The 22,093-nt window shown below is 43.2% G+C and overlaps 1 protein-coding gene across 42 annotated transcripts in view; it reads left to right on the plus strand.

Moving 5' to 3' along the window:
• Trpm3 (transient receptor potential cation channel subfamily M member 3) overlaps positions 1-22,093 on the plus strand; it is an 819,880-nt gene that overhangs the window by 761,901 nt on the left and 35,886 nt on the right. For 30 of the 42 annotated variants that reach the window (XM_036207631.1, XM_036207795.1, XM_036207662.1 and 27 more), the window contains one exon: positions 5,542-5,716. In XM_036207631.1, the coding sequence (XP_036063524.1) occupies positions 5,542-5,716 (175 nt within the window). Of the gene's footprint in view, positions 1-5,541; positions 5,753-22,093 lie in introns of all 42 variants that reach the window. The other 12 variants (XM_036207600.1, XM_036207643.1, XM_036207537.1 and 9 more) reach the window with 1 other exon arrangement.

The raw sequence follows: 22,093 nt of genomic DNA on the forward strand, positions 1-22,093 counted from the left end.
TACTGTAAAATAAGATCTAATAAGTCTTTTTTAAAAAGTGGCATCTGGTCCACAAAGGGAGGAGAGGTTTAAGTTGACCTGAGTTAGGGAGGCAGAATCTTGAGTACCAGGGGTTTTGTGAGTACTGGAGAAAACTATTGATTAAACCTGGCTCCTGAGTGAGGCACCTGCTCCTCTAAATTCTTTAAAATGAAAGAATCTCAAGTGGTGAGCTAATGCACTTCTATACAAATGCCTGAGAACTTCAACATTCCTGAATATATTCCAGAATTTTCCCAGGAAGACTGAGCCTGAGGTGGCTGGCATTAGTGTGAACCTGGTGACAGGTGTGGGGTCAGGGTGGGGTGCTGCGTTCATGAGCTCCTTCCTCAGACACTCTAGCGGAATCCAAAGCCTGATGCCCACTTCTCTGATGCCCACATGTATATCTTCGACATTTGGGAAGCTAAGCATACCCACCCTTCATGGAAAAACACCCCCTCGTAAAAATCTCTTTCATGTCATCTCTCCTTCCATCCTATGAGCTGTTGAAACAAGCAAGTGGCTTCATACCTGTCCCTTCTTACTGTCCCTCAAGCTTTACTAAAGACATCTTACCAAATCAGTATTCATTAAACATCTGGCCATGAATTCTACTGAAATACATCCTAAATAACCAAACATCTTGCTATTAAAAAACAAAAATAAAAACCAACAAATCCAGGCAGAGAAAGGCAAAATTTAAATTCAAAATGAATTTCCTTTACTCCTTGATATTCAGTTCACTGCCTTCTAAGGCAACAAAGAACAGTAAACATGTACTTTGTAGAGCTGTGATAATTGGGAATGGCCCGAGCTAAACAATAGCCGGCTGTAGTTAGCTGGTTGATAAATTATGTCTCCTATTGTTATGGTTATATTGTCGTTTTAAAGGACAATGGAGAGAGAGAAGTTTATAAACACACTGTCCTTCCATAGAACCAACCCTTTCATACACAAGTGTGCAATGATCACACCAACGTTGTTTAGGGTAAATAGCACCAGACACATTCTTCAGACAGAAACATGGATTCTGGAGCTTTAGTTACGCAAACTGAACCCCGTCGGACTTGGTATTGTTTGAGAAGGAGAAACATGGATATTATTGGTTTATTCTGCCGTCATGCCTTCATTTAACAATGGATTTGAGATTTTGGTGAAAATTCTTGTGTCTAAAGGTAGACTCTGTGGAACGGGCTTGAAGGGGGGACCTGTGAATCCCTGCTCCCAACTTACATATGAAAATGTGCATATGGATTTTCTGGGGAGAACAGTCCTTTTTATATATTTCCAAGTAAAATGAAAAAAATCAAACTATAACAGCTTGGAAATCAGGCCAATTTTTCTCCACCTTGACACTCTTTTTTTTCTTTTTTAAGGAGTGTCTCACTAGGTAACTGAACCTGACTGTACTTTACTTCCTCCTGCCCTTGCCTCATAAGTGCTGAGACTACCAGCAAGCACACCACACCCAGCTGGGGCTGCGTAGTTCTTTGTTGAAGAGTCCCCACCCTATATATTGCAAGATATTTAGCAGCATTCACACACACACACACACACACACACACACACACACACACACACACGTGTGCACATGCACATGCACACGCGCACATGCAAGCATGCCTGCACTCACACAGAGAAAGAGAGATACAGAGAGGGGAGAACAGAAAGGGGAAAGGGAGGGGGGGAGGGAGGGAGAGAGGGAGGGAGAAGAAGAGAGGGAAGGAGGGAGGAGAAGGAAAGAGAGAACAACAAAGATGTTTCCAAACATTACCAAATGTTCCTTGAAGCACAAAACTGCCCTCTGTCAAGAACTGCATTAGAAGATTATTTAATCTGATAGTTATTTTTTATTACCTTATTTTAACAGATAGACTATTCAAAAACCAAACCAACTCAATTATTTTTAAAAGTCTAGGTGGCATTTAAATATTTGAAATATCTAAAGTTACACTGATGTAGTAAGAGTATCTTAATTTCTGTGCCTATCATTTTAATAATGGCATAATTACTCCAGTTTTGACTAGAATGAAACCTTACTAAGAAATGAACAGGAAGGCTTGTGATGCCTTTTCTCTGCTTTTTAACTTATGAATGACTTCATTTATCAGTCAGGAATAAGTAGAAAATTTAGGGACTTTGAGTTCTTACAGAATGCTTTTAAGATAATTAGTTCAATAACTGAGTCATCAATCCAGAAGGTAGATAAAATACATCTCCAGAGTTTATCAGTGAGCTAGATGGACTGCAGACTGGAAGCTGAAGAGTCTTCCCAGATGTGTTACATACAAAGCCCTCAACTTTAGAGGGCCCTCTTTAGTACTCCGCACCCAGGTAGCCCAGCGCCTTGCTATCTGGAGACCAAACACAGGATGGCCAGGTGCTCATTCTGAAATGGTTTTGTGTGTTGGCAATGTAGAAGAAACCAGTGCATCAAATAAAAGCCTGATGGAATGGAACACCTTCATCTCCACTGTGAGTCCTGTTGATATGCAGGTCCAGGATCACTTGAAATCCTGACTCTGTTCCTTCATATTTCATTTCTCAAGGAAATTCTATAAACCTGGGACTAACTCACTTACGTAATACGGAATAGAAACCATGACAGGAGCTATGCATTACTGTGCCAGCCACCATGTGAGACACATTTCAATCCTCACTGTTCAACCCCATGGAATAGATCTTAGAACCCTCCTATATCAATTAAATAAACAGACCCTGAGAGAGACAGGGACAAGGTTCTAACGCCTGACTCCACATCCTGGCCTTCCAATAAAAACACATTAACATTTATGAGAACTTACCCCATAGCCATCACATTTAGTCAAAGGTAATCACGTGATTGTTATTATTATCCCACTTACAAGATTTAAAAATAAGATTAAGCAACTCATTCCAGGCCACTTAGCAAACTTTCTTTTTCTTTTTCAATGGTCAGGGAAAAGGGTTTTTGGTGGTGGTAGTGGTGGTGGTGGTGGTGGTGGTGGAGGTAGTGGTGGTGGATTTTTTTTTTTTTTCATGTAGCTATTTTAGCTAGGAGTCAGGTTCAAAATCCAGGTTGTCTGGCACCTAAGAGCATTTGCTTCATCACCAACATGGATGTTCTCTGTTCAACATACCGAAAGGTATTCATAAGACTGGCAAGAATCTTGACATTGAACTCACTGGATAATTTAACTTTGAAAACAAAAGAAGTCCATTTATCTTCTTATTAATGGTGCTCAGATCCTGATATTTTTATGACAGTAAAGGCTTTGAAATAGAGAAAGCTCAGCATATGGGAAAAATATTTTTCTTTTGCTGTTTTGACCCTGTGAATAGATATTAGGAACAGTCTTTTAAAAAAAAAAATCTGAGGAATTAAATTGGTGTAGCTTCTGTATTTACTGGCTGAGTTTTCTTGAATCAAACTAGCTCCACTCTCTGGTGAGTACTCCCTAGTCCTCCCCCGCCCATCTTTTAATCATGTGAACAAATAGGACATGAGACTCATCTGTGCTCCTTCCTTGGTACAACTTTATGTAAATAAGTGATCAAAGGACTTTATAAAATAAAAAGAAGGAAGGAGATGAAACGCAGACCTGGCGGACCTGCGGACCTGACCATCTCACCCACTTAGAGACCTGCAACCCCCAACTGGAAGAAGGAGAACAGCTGGCACATTCCCACGAGGACATGGAAAGAGGAATCCTGGGGAAATTCCTATCTCACCTCAAGGTCTCAAAATTTTTGGCAGATGTATTTTGAAGTTGTCTTGGAAATTGATGAATTGATCTACAATATATTGAGGACCCTGTGTCCTAAGGCACCCAGGAAGACCATAATGTTTAAGTTACTGGAACAGGTACCATGGAATATTCTCTTTGAAGCTGGAGGCAAAAATAGGTCCATAGCAGCGTATATGCTTAGTATACACTAGGACCTTGGTCCAATCCCCAGCAACAACAGTAACAATAATAAATAAAACAATCTGGAACCTTCTTTATCACTGATAATTATAATTCATCATTCTCTGTGGGTGGGCACCCCTTATACTATACCATTCAAGAGAAGGAAGTCTTTGGTATCAGAAAGTTTGACACAGGAGTGAAAACCGATCTGCAGCTTAAGTGCAGAAGGGATACTGACTTAAAAGAGGACAAGGTGGAACTGGCCATAAAGACTATAGAGACAGGGGTCCAATCACTGCCAAGAAAGACTAGCTCTCTTCCTCTTTTATATCTGCTCATTCACTAGTGGGGAAATTCAGCCTCCAGCATGCTAAATTCTTACAAAGAATGAACATTATGAAGAATGAAAGGGAATTTCTCTCTCTACTAGAAGAAATGGTAGAGATGGCTGTAATCTCAGCACTCTAGAGGCTGAAGCAGGAGGATCACAAAGTTCCAGGCCAGCCTCATCTGCATAGTGAGTTCCAAGATTCCAAAGTTCCAGGCTCATACAGAGACCCTGTCTCAAAAAAATAAATTAAAAAAAAAAAAACACCTCAAAAAACAAAAGTTTCTGAAGATTCTGGTGAAGTCCCATCTTGTGTCACATGCCTCCCTCACCATGGCTGCCACATAGTTGTGGGGATGAGGCCCCACAACTAGCCTAGCTTGGACAGCACACCCATCTTTCTAGGCAGAGACGCTGGAAATGTCTCCTAAAGAAGTTGTGAGTTTGGAGTCATCAGTATCACCACTTATTGTACCTTGTCAGTTTTCAGTGTTGAAAAGAAAGCAATCGGGCAGGTAAAAAAAATTAAAAACAGGTGTCTAGTCACGTGGCCTTGGAACAAAGGAGAGCATGGAGAAGGAAAAGAGGGGAAAGGAAACATGGTGGGCTTCCATCAGGAGGAGTTGAGAAACACACCTAGGAGGAGATCCATCATGTCAACAACAGGCACTGGTCTGGTTCAGGAAGCCACATGGTTTTAAGACCTGGGAAAATACCCTCCACAGTAAGCTACCCTGCAGGAGAAATAGAGAAACAGGATGATCTGTGAGAGACTGGCCCACGGCAGAGAACCAAGCAATATGATGTGCTCCCATTTGCTCTGCCCTAGGTCCTTTTGTAAGCCCTTATTTTCATGAGCTTTCCAAGTCATGTTAGCCTCTTAGAACTAAGAGTAGGAATATACTGTTCTGCACTTGCTCTTAAAATAGTCCAACTATCCCAATTCTAATTTTCCTAAGAACAAAGAAACCAAAACAAGCCATTTGCCTTCTCTAATAACTGAGATTTTTTGTTTTTTTAAAAAATGGGAACCATGTGGAGAACCCAAATTCTGAGGAATAGTACTCTTGTGCCTAAATGTAAATATGTCCCATAGTCAGCCATAAAAATGAAAGGGCTCCCTTATGTGTGCACTTGTAAAAAAAAAAAAAAAAATTAGCAGCTAACATTAGTATTCAGCATGTAGAGGTCAGCTTCGGTAGTCCAATTGTCCTATTAGCTGGGGATTCCTTCAATGTCAGCATTCACAGGCACCCTCAATCACGTGGCTTTTCTTTTATTTCTCCTTCTCCACCCTTCCAGATGATAGACATGATGTACTTTGTCATCATTATGCTGGTGGTGCTGATGAGCTTTGGGGTCGCCAGGCAAGCTATCCTCTTTCCCAATGAGGAGCCATCTTGGAAACTGGCCAAGAATATCTTCTACATGCCATATTGGATGATTTATGGGGAAGTGTTTGCAGACCAGATAGACCGTAAGCAAGTTTATGATTCTCATACACCAAAGTCAGGTATTTAACTTTGATTGAGTCACGTCTTTTCCAAGTCCATTTGTTTGTCCTCAATAAATGGCTCAAGATAGAGGACCGATTCCTAGTTTGCTATCTTGGTGGAAACAAACACTGGAGGTGAATATACTATGTTAGCAAAGTAGCCATCAACTGTTTCTCAAGGTATGACCTTCCTAAAATACAAATGGACATCTAGTATACCAAAGTTGATACAAGAAAAAAATGAACCATTTTAAATGATATAAGTTTGTGTATAACTCAAACTCTTAAGGCCAGGTTTTTCATGTTTCATTACTGGGAATATATTATGTCAAAACCACCCACTCCTACCCTAGCCCTTGGCTTGCTAGGCTTTAGAAAATAAATTCCTTGGGCTTGAGTGTAGAACAAATAAACAATTCTCAATTTCATCATTAGAATTCAAGATTAAGGGCAAACATCTGTATGGTATTTTCCTCATGCTAGAAACTATTCCCCAACAGCCTTTCTCATTGTTAAGTGCTATTGAGACACAGATGAAGCCAGAATTCATTACCAAGAAGTATGGAAAATGCCTGTAGGTCATAGACCAAGTTGTTTGTGGTACATGCCAGGGTGGGGGTATCTATATCATAAAGTGATTTAGTGTGGACCAAGAGCCAGCAGCCCCCAGTACCTTCAGCCTACTAGATACTGAGTCTCTGCAATAAACAACTCCTTTTGTGTGGAGTTGGAGGATAGTTGTAGTCCAGAAGTCTGTTCCAGGATTTTATTTGGACCAAATGTCAGGGCACACCAGGCATCAGGAAATGACTTCAGAAAGCATCAGGGAAGAAGCATGTTTCAGTGTGGAGTTGAATCCCAGGAGCAGCTCTTTCTCATTTTCCCTGAGGAGTTTAGCTCTGAAAATAACAACCCTCCAACACTGTTGAATTAACATTTTTTTCAGACATTTTTTGCTGACAGGCCAGCCATCTGAGCCCTGGACTGTGAACACGGATTAGGGTCACATAACCACATAGCTTAATAAAGAGTGGGAGTGGAGTCTAGTCAGCACCCCACTCTCCCTCCTCATCCCAGGTAGAATGGGGTCTAGGAACACAAGGACAAAAGACATCTGAGCTTGCAAGTCCTCTGGCCTATGAAGACTGTGTGTATCCTGGCAACAAAACACAGCAACACATCATTCTCCTTCCATGATAGATTTTGAACAAATATGCTTTTCTTCTCACGACACGTTATCTGAGGCTCTGGGGCAAGCAAGACTTTTTGGAACACCTAATTGGAACAAATATTTGTTCCATAAGACTTAGCCAACTCACGAAGGAAGAATTTTAGCTCCATCCTCCGGTTATAATATCTTTGGCTGACAATGTGCAGCCTTCAGAAGGCAGTCTCCCAGGGACAGGAATTTCCTGTCAAGAGCATTCTTTCAAATGGTCCCTACAGGCAAAACAACACTTAAAAAGCTTGCTATGGTGATTCTCCTCAGAGACTAAGCATGCTATTACACACACACACACACACACACACACACACACACACACACACACACACACACCTCCCCTGGAAATTGCTTTTCCACTTTGCTACATTATTTTGCCTATTCAAGTTGTCCCTTTGTCTCCCAGAATGAGATGAAGCCCACATGGGCATTTGAACAATGTAGTGAGGGAGAGAGGGGGAGGGAGAAAGAGGGAGGGAGAGAAAGGGGAGGTATGGATGTGTTTTACAAATGGGATTCTGTCTGTCCCTCTACAAGTGGCCATTTATTGATGTTGTACTATGGGCCCAGCCTAGTGCAACAAACACCCTCATCTGCTGAATACGAGGATTTAGTATTGCTGTTTTCAAAGAAGGGCTGATTATAGTTTAGAACTTGAAATCTCCCCACCACCCCGAAAGACAGAATAGAGGTGTTTTGTGTGACTGAAGGATGAAAATAAATTCCACCCCCCACTCTGTGAATTAGATCTGTGGCGCTCTATGTGTGTGAGGATAAATCTTGACCCCCAAATCCCCAAATATAACTGACCTATCCTTAGCTGGAACCAACCTTCTTGAGACCCTGTCCTCTTCCTCTGTGATCTGAAGTTGGCTGCGATAGCAGAATCTGTTCTAAGCTAAATCAGCCAGTTTTCTGTCTAGAGTGCTAAAGAGTATCCGTCCTTTCTCAAATGGATTTAGATGACTGTCCCCAAATCTCAAATAACATTTGGCCAAGGTCACCAGATATCATTGTCCTGTTAATGACTCAGTCGCCTATACTACAGCACAAGCTGGGCCCAGTGGCGATTCGATGCCTATCCCCATCTGGCTCTTGAGAACTGCACAGGAGAACCAGTACCAAACTGTTTGAGAAAGGTACAAATCATTTCTGCTGCCCTACAGTGTGTGGCCTTTTCTCTGTGCCGTGTCCAGGTTGGTGTGTGAAGCATGTTTTCAAGCTGATTGGATCTCATATCCACCCGGACCCGCTGCCCTCCCACGATCTACCAAGCCCATGCTGTGGATATGCCCTGTGTGGCCCTTTCCAAGTGCTATTCATTCACACACACCTCAGATGGCTCATTCCTAACTTGATGCACGCGCTCCATATCTAACTCTGGTTGTTTCGATTTCTGCGTTGCTGGACCCATTTCATGTTGGGGGAAATGATCTCTTTCTTAACTGGGACTAATGGGTGGGAATGTGCAATGAGGCCTTCAGACATACCAATGTCCTCCGAGAAGAGGACAGCTAGAATGCCCTCACTTCCAGGAGGTGGTGGCATCTAACTATAGCTTTTTTGGTATATATTTCATCTACTTTTTTCCTATTATTTTAGGTAGAAATTACCTAAAAATCCAGACTATAGGATGGGACCTGTACAGTTACTTTCCAAATGTGCTTAAAAACTTAAGAGGAATAAAAAATGGAATCACATTTTTAAAAACCACAAAATAACAAGTACATTTGCCATCTAAGTCATAGTGAACTAACAGAAATGACAGACCAGCCTTAGTCTAAATTATCAGAGAGGATAGAGTTTGGCTTCGGGCGTGGCAGCAGAGGCATGCAAGAATATGGTTAGAAGAGACTGTAAAAGAAGAGACAGCAACCATTTTCGCCATGGAGGCTGGGCCTCATGTTGATCTGATTCGTGTGAATTGAACTTGGTGGTTGGCTAGTTCATTGGTCAGTTGGTAATTGAGTTTTATTTCACTTGCTTTGTTGTTGTTGTTGTTGTTGTTGTTTTTCAAATAACTTGTAATTGATGTTAAATACTCATATTACACGCATATTACTTTGCTAAGCCCAGCTACGGGCTACCATAGTGACTTGGAGTCTGGGATGTTCAACATACCAATATGGGCCGATGGCTGTAGCTCAATGGAAGAGCATCTGCTGTGTCCACAGGATGATCTGGGTTCAATACCCGGGTTCACAAAATAATTGATTCATTCCATTACATTCAATACACCAATACCAACTACAACATTCTTCTGGGAGGTCTCATGAGGGCTAGCCAGGCCCCACAGGTGCTTGGGTGGAAAACCCATTTAAAAAACAGAAGAGCTGGGCGGTGGTGGTGCATGCCTTTAATCCCAGCACTCAGGAGGCAGACGCAGGCGATCTTTGTGAGTTCGAGGCCAGCCTCGTCTACAGAGCGAGATTCAGGAAAGGTGCAAAGCTACACAGAGAAACCCTGTCTCGAAAAACCAAAAAATAAAAAATAAAAACCAGAAGAACAAAAGAATAAATAAGTAAATGCCCAGCAGTATCCACACCAAGGCTGGAGTAAAATTAAACTTGAATAGCTTTTCATCAGCTCAGAGATCGGGTTTGGTGGGTGAGGTACTTGGAAGTTCACCTTTATTAGCAGAGGAGACAGGGTGGCTGCACGTGCCATGGCCTCTCGCTGGAGGGGGCTGCTTCTTACTTACAGGGCATCCTGCTGTAGATTCAGATTCCTCAGGCTGTACCGAGGCAGGAGAAAAATGAATCATGCTCTTGAATGCATTAAATACAGGTCTAAATTTAGGCCTCCTTTCTGCCTCTCTGGGTATTTTTACAAGTTTAGATAGTACTGTGAAAGCAGAATGTCCAGGACTTGCTTTCTTTCTTTCTTTTTTTTTTTTTTTCAGGACTTGCTTTCTGCCATGACAACTTAATATTACCTAGCCATTTCCACTCTGAATTAAATATCCAATCTTCTTAGTGCATGGGTCATTTTTTTCTTACTGCCTGGAGCTTTTTCATCTGAAATTAATAGTTAATCAGAAGAAGGAGAGGGTTTTTTTGTTTTGTTTTGTTTTTGATTGATTGTTTAATACAACATTTTGCTATTAAAATAACCCTTACTCTTTGGTATCCAGGTTGTCTCTGTGGCTTTGACTCAAACAAGGGCCAAGTGTGCGCATGGCAAGCTCAAGTAGTGCCCTGAATTAGTTTTCTGTCTCCAATTAATTGTTCCTCAATTTGGGTGTGAAAGTAGGCCAGCTCAAGTGTCTGAAATACACTTGCGATGATGGAGCTTAGAGCATCCGAAGCAAGAAGGATGCCCACTGGTACGCTTCTCAGTCATGTAGCTCGGTCTCGGCTTCTGTTTAGGGTTTCAGACTGACCCCTAATGGCTTCAGAGCACACTGATGCCTAACGGCTATAGCGTAGGGTGCATTGCCCGACCAGGAAACAACATACTCTGGGAAAGCAAAGCTTGGGCCAGTGCCAACTTTGAGGGAAAGGGGAATTGTTTCATTAGGTTTCATTTTCACAAACTGCTAAGGAAGCTGGCCAATACAGGGCTGTCTCTGGAAAAGTCAGCTCACACTGTAAAGAGTAGCCACATGACGTGTTTACTAATACCAACTTGGGCTTGTGAGATTTACAGAGAACAGGGTTACCTCTGCATTAGGTCACTGCTGTGACCTGTATGCATTCCACTATCATGACATCCACTGTAATTTGCTCACAGGTTGGCCTCTATTTAGAGTCCATTCCTCATTCAAAGGGTTTTGTTGTTTTGTTTTGTTTTTCTGCCTATGAGCTGAAAAGCGAAAGTCTGGAGACAAACATACAGAGACATTGCCTTCTAGGAGCTTACAGTTCAGGAGGGGCAAACTGCCATTGACAGCCTATGTACCGAGGCGAAAGTGGAAGAGGAAGTCAGTCAGTAACAGGGAGTAGGAGCATGGCTACAGTGGACAAGGCCTTGCAGAGAAGAAGAAGGCTGTGCAGAGCCCTGAAATCTGAACAGATGTGTGCTAGGCAGATGGGAGCAGATGTGTGAAGAAAGAATAGCATTCCAAACTGAGAACCAGAGTGGCAGGCTCCAGGCACAAAAAAACACTGGAGTGAGAGGTAGGAGACAGGAAGTAGAACTGATGGGTCCTGAAGGAGAAGGAGGAGCTCCTGGGGAGCGAGGGAGATAGGAAGTGAGGGATGAAAGAACATCCCTGATGCAGTAGTGATGGAAAAGCTGGGAAGCATGAGGCTGGAGGAAGGGAAATTAGAAAGACCTGGGCCAGAATCCGATGGTGCACAAGATATAGAAGATGTGGGTAGGGATTCAAAATTGAGGATTTGGAGCTTGCCCTGAGATCCCCGACTTTGTCTAAAGTACAAAAATCATTGAGAAACTTGGAAAGATAAATATATCTGTGCCTGGTGTTCCACTGGGGTTGGATTGAGTTTGTAGATCCTATAGAGAGTCTAGGGAAGCCAGGAAGCTCCATAGGATGAGCTAACTATGAAACTAATTAAATTAGAAAAGACAGCTCCATGATTAGCATTTGCTGTTCTTGCAGAGGGCCCAAATTCAGTCACCAGCACCTACTTCAGGCAGCTTATAAACTCCTGTAGCTCCAGTTCCAGGGGATCTGATACCCACTCCTGGCCTCCAGGGATACCTGCATCCATGCTCTACACATACAGACAAGCAGGCACATGCACATACTTGTAAATAAGATGGATTAATTAAAGAGAGCTGAGCTGGAAATGCACACTTTAGGATCAGTGTCTTTTCCTGTGGAAGCCATGATGGATGAGCACAAGTAGAGAACACAAGGAGAGAAGAGAGGCTGGAGCAGGGTGTGAGGAACAGAATTACAAAAGTGGCAAAGAATGCCAAGAGGAAAGGGTCTGCTAGCTGGATGTTTAGAAGAGTAATTGGTGACTTTTTGTCAAGAATTTTCATTTCTGTGCTAGGTTTCCAGCCTCTCCTGAGATGGCGAGTTCTCTAGCCATTTGAAGAGATCTCTCTTCAAAAGCTGGTTACTCTAGTACCTTTAACAGAGCACTTTTGGTCCACCCTGGTTGGCATGACTCCAAAGCCTATATATTGTTCACTCTATCATGACCCCTCCAAGAGAGTCCTAGGTAGCCCCACAGAAAAAGAGCTTCCAGGGGTACACTACATCTTAAATTCCCATAACTTTTTCCTAAGCCTCTATACTAAACCCCCTAAAATTTGTAATGGGAAGAAATATTGAGTTCCCATTTGGCTATGGGAACTATTTTGTCACCTAATTGCTAATTTATTGCTAGGGAAAAGCAATATAAGAAGTAGTTGACCTTTTCAATAGAGACAAGACAGTATACTTCCTTGTTATGTTTTATCTTGTCTTCTTTAACAAGTACAAAAAGTTATCTTAAAAAGTGGGATTTGGTTAGGGCAAGAGAAGACTCCCAATTCAACAGCAATGGTGGAGACCAAACCAGGAGTAATGACCTGCAGAAAGAGATTGTGTGTGTGTTGATAAAGCAGAAGCAAGTTTACTAAGGATGCTTTGAGATAAAATTAGCTCTGCCTAGCTGTAATGGGCTACAGGCTAGGAAAGGTAACCACTGCATGTCAAATAGTAGAGACACCAGCATGGGGACAGGGCAACCCCAAATGATGTTAAATGTGCCATTGTCTATAATCATATGGGGGGGAAAGGATTCGAGGACTGTCTGCATCTAACCCCAAGCTGTTGGACTTTGTACCTGGGAGATCAAATTGAGTGCTTGCTACCATCTCAAAGAAAGCATGAGTGAGCTAAGCCAGTGAAGGGCGCTCCCTAACTGGGGGTGAAGAGAAGTTTCAGTTTGAGGACAGAGCAGGATTTGAGCTCTTTACACTGGAGAGATGAAAGAGAATATGCCAGGAATCTCTGGATTTCCCAAGTGGATCTGTAGGCACACCATAACCTGGGACCCCAAATCGAGTATGAAAGGACTTGACTTAGGACAAAGGGAATGCCTTCTACAGAGAAGATGTAAGATTTATGCTCCCCTAAAGATGTGACAAAAAAAATCACATTCTGACAGGCTTTTGACTTGTCTGTCATTTTTCCTCCTCCCTCCCTGTGTCTCTATCGTCTCCTTTCCTCCCCACTTCCCATTTCACCACACCCGCACATTTCCCATTTCCCCCTTCCTAACACCTGTGTCCTGCTGTCCCTGTCCCTAGAGCACCTCCTCTCCACAGAGCCATGGTCCCTCTTACCTTCCCGGATTGTACAGTGACTCCAGGTTTTATACTCACATCTAAGATTTAGAGCTGGAAACAAATGAGAGGGAACAAGCAGCCTTTGCCTTTCAAGGTCTGGGGCACTTCACTAAGAATCATATTTTCCAGTTCCATCTATTTACCTGTAAACGTCACAATTTCATTTTTCTGTATAGCTGAATGGCATTCCATTGTGTAAATGCACCCCATGATCATTATCCATTCATCAGTTGAAGGACATACAAGTTGTTTCCATTTCACAGGGCAAAGTCTGCTGACGACAGCAAAAAGCCTACATTTTGATATTTCCAGATAAATCATTTCATTTTTGAAGGGAAAACAATAAGGTGGGGAAACAGAAGGTGGTTCTTCTTCCATAAAATGAAGTGTGCACGTTACAGAAATGGCGAGGAGAAGGCAGGCATGGTGATGCCAGGCTGCAAATTCCAGCACCCAGGAGGCAGAGGCAGGAGGACTTTGAGTTTGAGGCCAGCCTGGCTCTAAGGTGAGAGCTGTCTCAAAACACACACGTGCACACACACACACACACACACACACACACACACACACACATGCACACACACATACAGAGAGAGAGAGAGAGAGAGAGAGAGAGAGCGCTAACTTGATGTATAACCTCATAGCACATTAATAAACATAGGCATCCAGTTGGCAATGTGGTAGATACCATTAGTTCACTGCCCGGGTTCTCTCTCAGGTCTTGCACCCCCTGTTTCCGTGGTCTCTAATTCTGGGCTCACCTGCCACATTCAGATAACTACCCCAGAATCCTTGCAGTCTCTTCATTACCCAGACAACCTACCTAAGGTGACCTGAGAGTTGGGGTGTCCCAGGAAATCCTATGCCCTGCTTCTACCTGTTTGATGCAGGGAATGGAAAAGCTTAGTTATTTTGACTCTTGTTGAACCCCCAAACTCCTACCCTTAAGCTGCAGAATACTGTCCTGAACATGAGGTACAACCCATGCCCTGGAGATCCCAGTGGGTCGGGTATGGGCTCAGGCTTTCCCTGAAGTTGCACTTTTTTTTTTTTTGGTGGCTTCCCCGCCCCCCCCCCCCCCCCCCCCGTTCTGCTCCCACTGTGCGTATTCTCTTTAGTAAATAAATCATGCTCATTTTAATGTTTTCCTGGGTGATGCTGCTGGAAAAAGCCAGCCTGAGATAGGCCCTGAGACTCTACGTCTCCTCAGCTAAAATTCAAGTTATTCACACTGGAGACTTCTTTCCAGCAAGGTAGGAAACCATGAGCATCCTGGATTATATATACAGCAGATGGCTGATCCAACCACCCACATTTACAATGTGACAATCATCTTTCCCATTACCCACCTCTTAGCTTTGTACTGGTATAACAAAATCCCCAAGGCTAGGGGCTTTACAATAAAAGAGATTTATCTAGGCATGGTGATGCACACCTATTATCCCAGCACTTGAAGGTTGAAACTGGAGACTCACAAGTTTAATAAAATCCCTCTGAGAGAGAGATAAAAGCAAAGAAAAGGGGAAGAGAGGGAGGGAGGGCTTGTTTGCTCAGCTCTGCAGCTTCATGAACATAGCAGCTTGACATTGGCATCTTCTGGGCTCTGGTAAGGGCTTCATGATGGATGTTGTCATAACGGTGAGAATGTGTGAGAAAGAAATCACATGGTATCACAAGAAACAAGAGACCAGTGAGGAGCCAGGCTCGCCCTGCTTTATAAATCTCCACTCTCAGGAGAATGAACCCACTCCGCATGACTGCCCAAAGGGATTATTGTCTCCAGAACCTAACTACTTTCAAGTGGGCCCCAGCTCTTAAAGGTTTCTCTATCTCAACATCACCATACAGCATACCAAGCCTCCAGTACATGACTTTGGAAGGTCAAATCATACACAAGTTCCGGCATTACAGAGCTGTGTGTGGTGGCACAAACCTGAAATCCCAGTAACTGGGGAGGCTGTGGAAAAAGTAAGACCCTGGCCCAAAAAAGAAAAGAAAAAGCATTGCATCATGACTGACAGAAACATGACTGTACCCTCTTTAATAGTTGAGATCAGTAGCTGTAATGCAAGGCATGATGTTCCCAGGAGTCTCTTCAAGAAGTCATGCTTAAAGTTGAAATAGCCACTCGAGTCTTAGGATCTTTTATTCTGCATTCTTAATTTCTTGCTTTGTACCCACAAGGCCTGTGAGGAAATAGGAAAATATTCAGACATAGTCCTGTCTTTTAGGAATTTGTAAACCAGGCCAGCAGGTGTGAGTAAAATTTTTCCAGAAATGACTAGATGTTGTCTCAGGGCAATATGGCCTCTGTCATAGTTTGCCATGTTGCCATTGTACCCCTCAAGTGGCCCAAGACAATAAGTAAACCAGTGTGTGTGACTATGTGTCAATAAAACTTAATTTTCAAGAGCAGGAAGCAGGCCAGATCAGCCACACAGACTGATTAGACTCCTGGGTAAGCCAACAAGCCATGCAAGTATATTGGTTTCCTTGCTACAGCGGTCAGTTGAACTCCAGGATAGAATCAGTTTCCTCACTACTCAAGTTGTCTCCAAAGGTATTAAATGTGCTTACTTCCTAGGAATATGTTATCCTACTGCTTTAAGTAAAATGGCCCAGCAAAGAGGACATCAGCTGTTACCAGGGTTCATGTGTGTGTGAGGAAACCACACAACTCCTGGAGTAGATCTTGCTCCCACACCACAAATACAGATGCTGCTGGGAAGCTGATGTTTACCTTATAATTCCATTTATTTCTACTTTGAATCTGTGCTCTTAAAACTGGGGCTGAGGCTGTAGAGCATGGGTTAGGATGAGTAGGGCAGGATGCTGGGCCAACTCGTCAGTCTCTCTAGCTTCCTGCTGAATGTCAGTGTGATTCTTCCAGTCCTGCAAAGTTAGAATGTTTCTCCACAGTCCCAGATTCTAGAAACTTCCTCTCCCAGAAACTCTGCTACTTGTCACAGAACTCCTGGGATCATGCAGCCTGGTCCCACAAAGCACAGGTGGACTGACATTTACTCTTGTCCTCACTCACATGTGTGTGCACACTCTTGTTTCTCTCTCTCCTCTGTAGCCCTGCTTCAGCCAGGACATTGGAATACACTCCACAAATCTTCCTTTCTATGTTCCCCCCTACAAACATTCCCAGGTCTCAGAGAATTTGTAAGAGAATAGCCAGAAAGATACACAGGCTCTCTCTGGGTTCTCAGTGATGACTCTCCTGTCAATGAAATGGTGAGAACAGAGCTCACACCCATTCAAAAGACAGGACAGAAAAGTGATGGGCTTGTCATCATCATGCCCACGGGGGATTGGCTTCAGGACTTTACCTTGTCCTGTGGCTCCCCAAATCCACAGATGTTCAGGTCCTTTATATAAAACAACTTAGGTACATCCTCCCTTATACTTTTAGTTATCTCCAAATCACACATACCCAATACAGTATAAATGCTAAGAACATGCTTATTCTCTCTGATTTAAGGAATAACATATCTGGTACAGACACTGGTTTCTTTCAAATAGTTCCCTTCCATTTCTGGTTAATGCAGATCCCTCAGAAACAGTGAGCCAACTATATCTCAAAATCTTATCCCACCACATTAATTTAACCATCTTATAATTAAAAACCGGGTGTTCCCAATAAAAATAAATGTACAGGTTCCTGAATACTGTGCATAAACTATGCTTCTAAGGGAAATTACATGTGAAGAATTATAATCTGTAGCCTTGTCATCCTAAATCATATATGGCTACAAGTGTTTTATAGATTCAAGGGATGACAGTGGTTCTAGAATATTCTTCTAGAACACTCCTGTGCAGTAGATCATCTGTGATAGAAGTGTGCTATGTGGTACCATAACTACTGCTCTCCCATGCTTCTGAGTACTTGAAATGTGGCCAGTGTGAATGAAGGATGAAAATTTCTATTTTATCTAATTTTAATTAATTGAGATTTGAACTTGAGCAGCTGTATATCATGAGTGGGTGCCATATCGGAGAGCTCAGCCCTAGAACAAAAAGCTTCCTTTAGTAAGCCAACTCCCTGGGAGCAAAAACCACATCTATCTGTTCACTGTTGTAGCTTCAGCGGCTCAAGCTGTGTCTGGCACAAAGTAGCAACTCAGAGAATCTCCAGTGCGCGATTAAACATCCTGAAGTAAGACACAGAGAAAAGCAGTGTTGTCGACTGCTTTAAATAATCAAACAAACAAGAAGGTTTCCATGAACAGACCCCAGGATCTGGAGAAACCAGGGTGCCTGGAATGTCAGTCATGATGATGGAAAGGAACTGGAACAGGGGTTAAATTAATGGACTCATAACACATGCATGAATGGGATCAAGAGTCAAGGGGAGAAACATCCTGAAAGGGAATCCAAAGGTTGACAACAACCCTGAAACTTAGCTGAGTGTGTTCTTTAGAAAATCACAGCCAGATTCCAGAAATATATCCATGACAAAGCCACCATTCTAATATATACACAGAGATTAGTTGTTGGACATCTGTAAAGAGGTGGAAAAAAAGGAAGTGAGGGAGGGGGGCCCTCACTGTGAGAGCGCTGAGAAAGAGAGAGGTGGGGTACGAGCTGCAGCAGGACAGAATGGGCCCTGCAGAGTCCCCCTGTTCTGGGCTGTGCAACACTGGAGGTAATTGCTGTACATCCTGTAACCACAGCTTTTCCAAACGCACAGCGTTCTGACCAAACACAGTAAGGCAGATGGTTGATCTCCGCCAAAAGCAGAGCCAAGGACACCCATTTTGATTTTTAACCGATCTGCATGAACAGCATCCAACAAACAGACTGATCTGCACACAGGTTAACAATTAGCAGACCTTCCCATCAAGCACCTACATTAATTGTCCTAGAATGTGACAGAGTCCACAAAAGCCTGAAAGCAGTATGTAAGGAAGGAAGGTGCCAGAGATTTTGGAAGATAAAGTTGCCTACAGTTAGATTTTAGGCCACATTGTCCAAGGGATGTTTAACTAAAACTTGCTTGCCTTTGGGCCAAGTGTTTGGTCTCTAGAATATCTGGCCCCTGGTTCAAAACGAGACCTGTTTAGAAGACACCAGTAGTTTCTTTTTCAAATATAAAGTTTTGAGTCTTTGTCTTAGAGGCATCCTCAGTTCTGGTAGATAATTTTTCTTGATCTGGGTAGTAGTGACACTGAACATACATGCTTTATGGGTCCTTCTATGAGGACATTCAGTCTCACCATCTAATACAGGAAAGAATACAGGGAACTGCCTGCTATCCCCAGTTTGAATGGATCCATTCAGTGATACTGAACACTTCCGCATGTCAGGCTCTCTGCCAGAAGCTGGGGTTAAAAAAGGACTTTACTTCTTTGCCTTTGAAGAACACTTAATGGAGAAGATTGGCCTATCAGCAGAACATTACAAATTGGTGTGATTTATCGCCATAGAGGTGACTTATAAGGACTTCACTCAAAAGAAAGGAATACACTTTAATTTAGCAGTAGCTCAGGGAGCCACAGCAAAGCAGAGAGGCAGAGCAATAGGCAGTCAGAGGCATTTGCCTGGCAAGAAGAGGTAAGCAGGGTTGTGAATGGTACTAGCAGTTTGTCAGACAGATAAACCATTCTAAAGAGGGGACTGTCATGTCCAAAGTGAGAGACGGATGACAAAGCATGCCAGGTGTTAGCATATGGAGCTGGAAAGAGCAAAGACAGGAGGTCTCCACACTCTGCCAGCCAGGAACTAATCCCCAGACTAATTCCACACACAAGACACTCCCAGGCCTCCTGACCCTACCCTGGTTTGACATGTTGTTTGCATCTGGTTTCTTACATGGCTGCTTGCTGCACTATCTGTTTTTAGGGAAGGAGCTGGGGCCAGGGGCTGTGTCCTTCTTTTCTACTAGCACTCAAGGGGATGAACAGAGATGAGGTAAGGAAGACAGATTGCTAAGAAACACACTATATGCCAAGCTAGGAAATTTGGGTCTTTTCACAGTTCATCTTGTGTAGAGCCTCTTTGGAAGTGAGATCTCTAACTTACAAAAGCCAAGTGAGAGAGGCATGGGGGCTGGGGGTTCAGTGGGGGGACCACAGCTAGAAAATGCACTACCCATGCTCACTTCGGGGAAGCCAGAGAAGGCAGGCAAATGCTCTTGGTTCCAAAACTCCCCCAACTAAGGACTAGCAAGCTTCCCTTCGAAGAGCCAGAATCCCCTGCCCAGGTCAGACCTGCAGACTCCTCTCTCCTTAGCGTAAAGTATTTGCGTGTTTAATCTTAACCCTCCAAATAGCTGAAATCAGCATACAGGGAAGGAGAGCTGGAAGCCAGACAGGAAATGTTGCAGCAGATGGTTCAGCCTGGATGAAGTAGGCTTGGAGCAGCCAGAGGGCAGCATGAGGCAACTGTGTGACTACAAGGCAGGGAGCAGGGCCGAGGCATGGTGATGGTAAAAGGGCTGTGCCTACATGGCAATTTTCCCAAGCACCTTGGCAGATATCTCACTTTTTCCAAAACCCATCTTTGTGCTGCCTACAGTGCGTTGCTAATGTCTGCTTTAAGTATCAGGATGACTTGAAGCTCCAAAGCCCTAGCCCCAAGTTCCTCCACAGATCAGCATCGCCAGTTCAGCATGCCTTCTCCTTCCACATTCCACCCTCTCTCTTTTGGCCCTACAGGGAGAGGGGAGGAAGAAGAGCCAATGCATGCACGTATCTCTCTCTCCATCCCTTGCCCTCCCTCTTCTCTTCTCCCTCTCCCTCCCCCTCACCTTTTGCTTTTTTTTTTTTTTTTTATTCTTAGTCCATCCTTTGTCAACCTACAAATACATCAGACATGTACCCCACAGGAAACTCAGAGGTCAAAAACATCTTAGGACTGCCCACAAGAAGCTGAAATATACCCAAAGAAGCTTTCTTGTGACCACAGAAAAATCTCCCAGGATCTGGGGTGATAAGACACTCTCTAGTATGTTCAAGGCTGTGGGTTCAGTCCCTAACACTGCCAAATAAATGGTGATGATGATGATGATGATGATGATGATGATGATGATGATGACAACAACGACGATGATGATGGCCTCTCAAAGTTCAAATCCATTTTATTGTTCCTCAACCAGGGATAATGTGGCCACTCACCCTTACCCAGCAAAGGGATATCTGGCTTAGAAATTTTGTTTTTACTTTTTTTTAAAATTTCATTGAGTTTGTTCTTTGACAATTTCATATATTGATAGTATGAGATCTGACTATGACCCCTATATTGGTGAAATTATTAAGGCCACTCCATGTAGTTAAAAGGGAGGTTTATTTTGTGGGGTAACTTACAAATGAAGGGATAGGTTGTAGGGTCTGGCAAAGTTATGGCACAGTCTGGTGGTGTTCTCTGGAGAACTCTGCTTGGTCTACCTCCAGAGTCCAGGGTCCTGGAACCAAGAGAGACCTCTCCTCTCGATCCTGGGTCTTCAGCGTCCTCCCTCAGCCCTGCCTTGTGGGTGTGACCATTACCGAAGCCTCAATGGGGTTGGAACTTCCAGGCCAAGGCTGGGATAGCTACCCACTACACTCCCCCACCTCTATTATTTCCCTCTGTTTATCCTGACAAGTCTTCTTTGCAAATTAATGACTTGGTTGTTATTGTTGTTGCTGTGACCAACTAACAGGATTTAAACAGGATTGTCTGTGTGACCTTGACTTTGGAACTATCTACTAGAGCCTAGTAGGCTATTTGGTGATTATACAACTAAAGACAATGTTCATCAGTAGTAGCCAATAGTTCAGCATCAAGGCCTATGGCCCTGTAAGTTCCACCCACATCCATGATAGAGTGTTAATAGACCCAGTTGTGGGTAGGCCCATCACAGACAGCCTCAGCTGCCATGAAATAATGCTTGCATTGGTTGCATGACAACATTTTACAGGTCCTCTCCTTATCTTCCAATTCTCTTTATTTTTTTTTTTCTGCCTCCCTCTTCCATGCTGTTCTCTAACCCTTAAAGGTGGCAGTATAAATGTCCTATTTGGGATCAAAGATTCAAATGTCGCTTGTTCTCAGCACCCTGAGTAACCATTTGTCTCTGGAGTAGCATGTGTCTATGAGTATAAACATAAATATTTAAAAGGCAGCATGGCACTATGATGACTTAGCTAAACAACATTATTGAGTTCACCTCTGGGGCCTAATACCTCCTTAGCCATGGGTTTTTGACAGGGTTTACCATACCAAGTATGAATTCTCTCTTGTGGAATGGACCCTAAATCCAATCAGAAAGGGGTTGGTTAGTCCCACAACAGTCACACCACTAGAGCATCAGTGGACACATTTCATCTAACAAGTTGATATTTGTAGACAACTGGGTAAGCCCATTGATGCCCTGTCTTTACCAGAAGCCTTTAGCACTGTTAATGCTAGCCAGCAAGAGGAAGCCTCCAGCTTACTTCAAGCTTGGTTTCTCTATCCCCTGCAGCCAAAGTGTGTGGTTTCTTCAGCCTTATCAACTAGTTCTGGTGGGCAAAAAAGAGGAGTGATCAGAGCCTACATTATTTTGAGGCCCCATCACCTCCCTGACAAACAGCTCGGAAGAAGATACATCACACATGCCACTAGGAATTTTCGTTAGTGACCTGTGGCTTCTAGGAACAGCACTTTTTCAGGCATGCAGACTATCTCCCTAGCTCTCTTTTTTAACTTCTGTTTTTAATTGACTTGCAAAGTAGTAAATTTCCAAATGGCTTTTTCATATACCCTTAGTTTTACTTAGTTCTCCCTCCCTCCCTTCCTCCCTCCCTCTCATCTCTCCATACCCCTACATCCATCCCTGCTTAAACTTTCCACTCCTCACATCCCCCGTCTTCATATCACCTATGTTGTATATCTGCCCTCCCTTAAGGTATCACATGGCCCTT

This window comes from Onychomys torridus, chromosome 1, assembly GCF_903995425.1.
Source record: "Onychomys torridus chromosome 1, mOncTor1.1, whole genome shotgun sequence".
Taxonomy (NCBI): domain Eukaryota; kingdom Metazoa; phylum Chordata; class Mammalia; order Rodentia; family Cricetidae; genus Onychomys; species Onychomys torridus.